We start from the raw sequence: 5,940 nt of genomic DNA, 5'->3' as shown, positions 1-5,940 counted from the left end.
AAGAGTGAGCTGTTCAGATGTTATGAAGAAAGCAAGAAATATCTTATCTGAGTACTACAGAAGGATAGACAGTATTAAATGTTCATCAGCAAATAGTCATATGCTGAGTAGAAGTAACTATTATTTTCTGTCCAAGTAAGTTATTTTGTTTATTTGTTGTAAATCCCTGAGATATAATTAGTTTTCATTACAACTAATTTTCATTACATGGGGTAACAGAGACTACGAGTAATACTGATCATTTTTTCATGAAAATAAGTCAGCACTGTAAGGACTAAAATCATTATTGTTATAACTAGCTCACATACTGTTTGACTAATTCATGCAGACTGACAGATATGTTTTGTAAGCATGGGATATGACATGATCAAACTGTGGTTCGCATTTTTTGTAGTAACTGCTGCCCCAAACCCTTGCCACTGACTTAACATTTATGCAGCAAATAAGAATAATATTTGCCCTAAAATAGTAGTGATAATTGTAGTTTTACTGAATTAATGCATTCTATTTCTTTTCAGATATGAAGTCTTCCAATGTGGTGACGTGGAAAAGCTTATACAAAAAACAGACAAATGCAGATGAGCCACCCCTGTATTATGTAACTACTGAGGAGACTTTTGACGTCATCAAACGTGCTCATATTGCAACAGCATGGTGGGCGTGACTGCATGATTAAGGAGTTACAACGAAAATATGCCAACATCACAACAAAGGCCTTGGAGCTCTTCAAATCACTGTGTGAGGAATGTCAGAAGAAAAGGAAAAGACCAATGACCAAGGTGTTGTGGTGCGTCCTATCCTCAGCAAGGAATTTGCATCTAGGGGCCAGGTTGATTTGACTGACATGCAATCAATGCCACACTCCAACTTTAAATAGATCATGGTGTACCAAGACCATCTCACCAAATTCTGCACTCTTCGTCCTCTTCAAACCAAACGTGCTGCAGAGGTTGCCTTCCAGCTTGTAGATAGTTTCTTTCTCATGGGTGCCCCTGCTGTTCTTCAAAGTGATAATGGCTCAGAGTTCACATCCAGGGTGATTACTGAGCTAAAAGAAATATGGCCTCACCATGGTTCATCAGAAGCCCCGTCATCGACAATGTCAGGGTTCTGTGGAACGTGCGGATGGTGATATTAAGGATATGTTAGTTACCTGGCTTGCAGACAATAATTCACAAGACTGGTAAGTTGGTATCGAGTTTGTTCAATTTTTAAAAAATGCTCACCATTCAGGGATAAAGTGTTCTCAATACTCTGCTATGTTTGGTTGTGAAGCCAGAGTTGGCCTGACTTCTTCACCTCTACCCACAAAAGTTGTCTCAAGGTTGGAGAGTGATCTCATAGCAGTTATGTAAGGAGATGATGCAACAGCAACAGGTTCTGCTGCAAGTTCTACTGGTTCAGTGACCACTAGCGAAGCAACTGCAAGTGACAATAATGATTTATTGACCACTGAAGTGACTGAGGCAATTTCTGTTGATGCCATTGTTCAAACTCCTCAGATACTTCAAGATCACCAAGTCCAAATTCAGAAACGTAGAGTGGAAGCATACAGAGGGCAGGTATCTCAAGCCGAGAGAATAGTCAAACGTAGTCGCTTAGACTTTAAAGTTGGTGAGTCTGGTGACAATGTTGCTGTCCCAATTCCAGCTGTGGATTGTGGTAGAGGAGATCAGCGGAATATCCTGGGTGTTGCTGTCAGCAGAGATTTGGGAAATAACCAGTATAAGATCGCTGTGAAGTCGGGTGTTCTAAAGGGTCAGTATTCTAGAAACCAGTTTGACCCCTGCCCCCAGCGTTTACTGACAGAAGATAACGTAAATCAGGATACTGCAGTGTCACTTCGAGAATTGCTATTGGACAATCTGCATGTAGTGGTCAGGGTTTCACTAGATGCAACTGTAGTGATCTGATTAAATGTTCAACTAACAGATGTAAGTGTTTCAAAGCTAAAGCGAAACGTAACTCTCGGTGCCATGGAAGTGTCAACTGTGCTAATAAATCCTGATTGTTGAATAACGTCAGGTATCCAGATAGCAATGTAATGAATAGTTATGATAGAGCAATATATGTATGCTTTTATGAATGAACAAATGTATGCTGTTATGAATGTTATAGATATGTGTTGTCATGTTTATATTAGGAACTAAATAATGGATTTTTCAAATAGTTTTAATCCGAAAGACGCTCCTTGTGATAGCAGTTCTATTAATGTTATTAAGGACAATATTGCAGGTCATGATTCTAACCCTTCCTCATCCACACATCATCCGCACATGTGAAAAAGATCGAAACAATAATTTCATGAAATCCCTGACCTCCCAATTCAGAGATTTCGTGAATTTCCTAGATAGTTCAGTAAATTCATGAAACCCCCGAGTGAAACAGTGATTTCATGAATTACTGAAAATTTTTGGGATTTCGTAAAATCCCTGATTTCACAACTTTACTGTACCATATATATATATATACATATATATATATATATAATATAAATATATAAATATATATATATATATATATATATATATATATAATATATATATATAATATATAATATATAGATATATATATATATATATATATAGATATATAATATAATAATATATTTTATATATATATATAATATATATATATATATAATATATATATAGATATAATAAATATATTAATATATAGATATATATATATGATAATATATAGATATATATTATATAGATATATATTATATATATAATAGTTTATATAATATATATTATAAATATATATAATAAAATATATATTTATAATATATATATAATATATAAAATAATTTAATATATATATATATAAAATAATTATATATAGATATATATATATATAATATATATAATATATATATATAATATATATATATATATAATATATATATATAATAATATATATATATATATAGATATTTATATATAATATATATATATATATAATTTATGTATATATATATGTATAATATATAATATATATTATATAATATATGTATAAAATATATAATATATATATATAATATAATTATATATATATATATATATATATAAATATATATATATATATATATATATATATATATATTTATATAATATATATATATATAATATATATATCTATATATATATATCTGTTCGGCTGATTGTCATAAGTAGGGTTCAGGAAACGAATTTTACGGTTTATATTTATTTCAAATATTACATCCACGCACGTGATGTGCGGACTCCAAAATCTGTCACGAGGCAGTGAACACAAAAACACACACTACTTTCACGAGGCAGTGAACACAAAAACACACACTACTGTCACGAGGCAGTGAACACAAAAACACACACTACTGTCACGAGGCAGTGAACACAAAAACACACTACTGTCACGAGGCAGTGAACACAAAAACACACTACTGTCACGAGGCAGTGAACACAAAAACACACTACTGTCACGAGGCAGTGAACACAAAAACACACACTACTGTCACGGGGCAGTGAACACAAAAACACACACTACTGTCACGAGGCAGTGAACACAAAAACACACACTACTGTCACGAGGCAGTGAACACAAAAACACACACTATTACGTCCGGCAATCACTACGCAACGCTGCGCATTTTCGGCACATAGTTCGCGCTCGTAGTTCGTCCGGCGTTCTTTTTTCTTTCCGTGTCGAGGAGGAAGACGAGATGTTGACGTCGTCGACTCCCTGGTGGCTTCGACAACTTTGTAAGTATCCACACACCCCGGGCCTCTCTGCCGGTGTTCTGTGATGAATATATATGGTCCCTAAAAGCAAGAAATGATTGCACATAATTTTTGCAATCGACTTATCTATTATTCACCACTTTCGTTCACTTTAAGTCAACTGAACTTATTCACGTTAAAGTATTACGAATAATGCGCTTACCGAGGGTTTGTGGGAGAAGGGTATTTAGCCAATACTTCGTATTTTCAGTCAAACACGAGGGCAGACTCATAGTCCTCTCTGTTTGGCTGTCAGAGTAGCAAGACCTTTTCCTTGTCTTGCTCCTCGCAAGACGGCGTGCCTGCGCTTCTCTCGAGTTACCACTCCTCCCATTCATTATTGTTTGTTCCTCGGTAAAGCGACATTATTACGCGCACAGTCTTTCACGAGTGATTTCCTTTCATGTTTATTTCGTTACGGTGTGTCCTCACCACTGATTACATTTACAAAATGTATAATTAGTACAAAATAAAACATTCATCCACTCACACACATCCATGCTCGTTTCAGTCATTGGGTGGTTTGCCCAATTAACATTCACGCCTCATTCATACTTACTGAAACCTTTTGTTTCTTCCCATTTCCTTCTTTCCTTCCTTCCTTCCTTCCTTCATTATTTTCTCCCCTTACATATATATATATATATATATATATATATATATATATATATATATATATATATATATATATATATATATGTATATATATATACACATTATATATATACATATACATATCATCATCATCATCAAGGGGCTAATTCCTCGCAACAAGTCTCGTCGAGTTGCCTAAGTCATGACCTCCTGGGTCGTCCCACGGGCCTCCTCCACCCAGGATTGTCTCGCAAAGAGACAACCTGATGGGCAGGGTCATCCACAGGGAAACGAGCTAGGTGCCCATATGGTCTGAGTTGTCGATTTCGGATTATACAAGTAACACGTCCCATGTCAGTCTTATAGTGCAGCCGTCAGTTGGAGACACGGTTCTGCCACCTGTAAAACTGGCAGTATCAAGGCCTTAAAGACACGTAGCTTGGTCCTTCTGCATAGGTACCAACATCTAATGCTGTTGTTGATAAAATTCATGGCTCCTGTTTCCAGACCACTCTGTCTGCTGATTTCTTGGTCTGACTGCCCAGATATATGGACTATGCTACCAAGGTATACAAAGCTCTCTGGTCGACATTGGTCGACTGAACAGGTTCCCCTAACAGGTCCCCAAAGTCTTGAATCTTGGTCTTGGTCCAGGAGACCTCTAGGCCTCATTACTAAATGCATCAAGAGCCGCCACCAGGGACTCGGATAGGATAACAACATCATTGTCAAAATCAAGGTCTGAGACACTGACTCTGGCTAGTAGCTCTACCCATTATCCAGGCCATACAGGTGTTGAAAAGTGTTGGTGTAAAGACACCTCACCCATGAATTAACAGTTTGACAGGCCCCCACCACACTTTACAGCATTTTCAATACCGGTATATAGGCTTGCTATTAGGCCAAAAATCTGTCCCATAACGATTCACGATACATCGAGTCAAACACCTTGAGATCAATGTAGACTCCAAGCAACCCACAACCAAATTCACAATGGCGTTTCACATTTACTCAAAGCGCTAGTATTCATTCTATTGTGGACTTGCCAGAAGTGAATCCAGACTGCTCCAGTCTATGGTGCCTTAGTAGGTGGTCACGAATCCGTTTCAGAGGAATGTGGGCGAAACTTTGCCTGGTATGCTGAGCAGTGTAATGCCACGGTAGTTGCTACGGTCCCAACAATCCCCTTTCCCCTTCCAGAGAGGGATGACCACGCCCCTCAACAGGTCAGGGGGAATGATACCAGATTGCCAGATGGTAGTGAAGACTGCATGCAAGCCTCGACCAATAGATTCACCCCCAGCCTTTAGAAGTTCAGCAGGGATATCACATATGCCTGCGGCTTTCCCACACTTCAGCTTGAAAATCACCATCCTAACCTCCATTAGGGTAGGAGGTTCCTCATTGATGGGTGGGTCCGGCACAGGTATTGTGATATCACTTGCATCTAAGCTAACTGTTGGAGGGTCTACCTGGTACAACTGCTCAAAATAACCAATGTTCACAAGGTCCAACATGATCTGAAGATGATCTGTCCATCCACTGAGCAGACTGCAGTCATCTGCGAGGAGGGCTTAGAGTT

At 37.3% G+C, this 5,940-nt stretch overlaps 1 protein-coding gene across 1 annotated transcript; it reads left to right on the top strand.

The window, feature by feature from the left end:
- The first annotated feature begins 668 nt into the window (after positions 1-668).
- On the top strand, positions 669-1,913 carry LOC119573921. The gene is made up of 4 exons (XM_037921023.1): positions 669-779; positions 878-1,112; positions 1,234-1,351; positions 1,391-1,913. The coding sequence occupies exons 1-4, from the start codon at positions 669-671 to the stop codon at positions 1,911-1,913; spliced, it is 987 nt and encodes a 328-aa protein (XP_037776951.1).
- The last annotated feature ends 4,027 nt before the right edge of the window (positions 1,914-5,940 follow it).

Source organism: Penaeus monodon, chromosome 6 (genome assembly GCF_015228065.2).
Source record: "Penaeus monodon isolate SGIC_2016 chromosome 6, NSTDA_Pmon_1, whole genome shotgun sequence".
NCBI lineage: Eukaryota > Metazoa > Arthropoda > Malacostraca > Decapoda > Penaeidae > Penaeus > Penaeus monodon.
Note: the sequence above shows the minus strand (reverse complement) of the source record. Positions and strands in the feature narration are given on the sequence as shown.

Bases quoted from the DNA above. Each gene is read 5' to 3' on its own strand.
- LOC119573921 (XM_037921023.1), top strand. From the start codon at position 669: ATGATTAAGGAGTTACAACGAAAATATGCCAACATCACAACAAAGGCC. The intron at 780-877 runs GTGTTGTGGTGC...AACTTTAAATAG, and splicing joins GGAAAAGACCAATGACCAAG to ATCATGGTGTACCAAGACCA. The intron at 1,352-1,390 runs GTAAGGAGATGA...TTCTGCTGCAAG, and splicing joins AGTGATCTCATAGCAGTTAT to TTCTACTGGTTCAGTGACCA.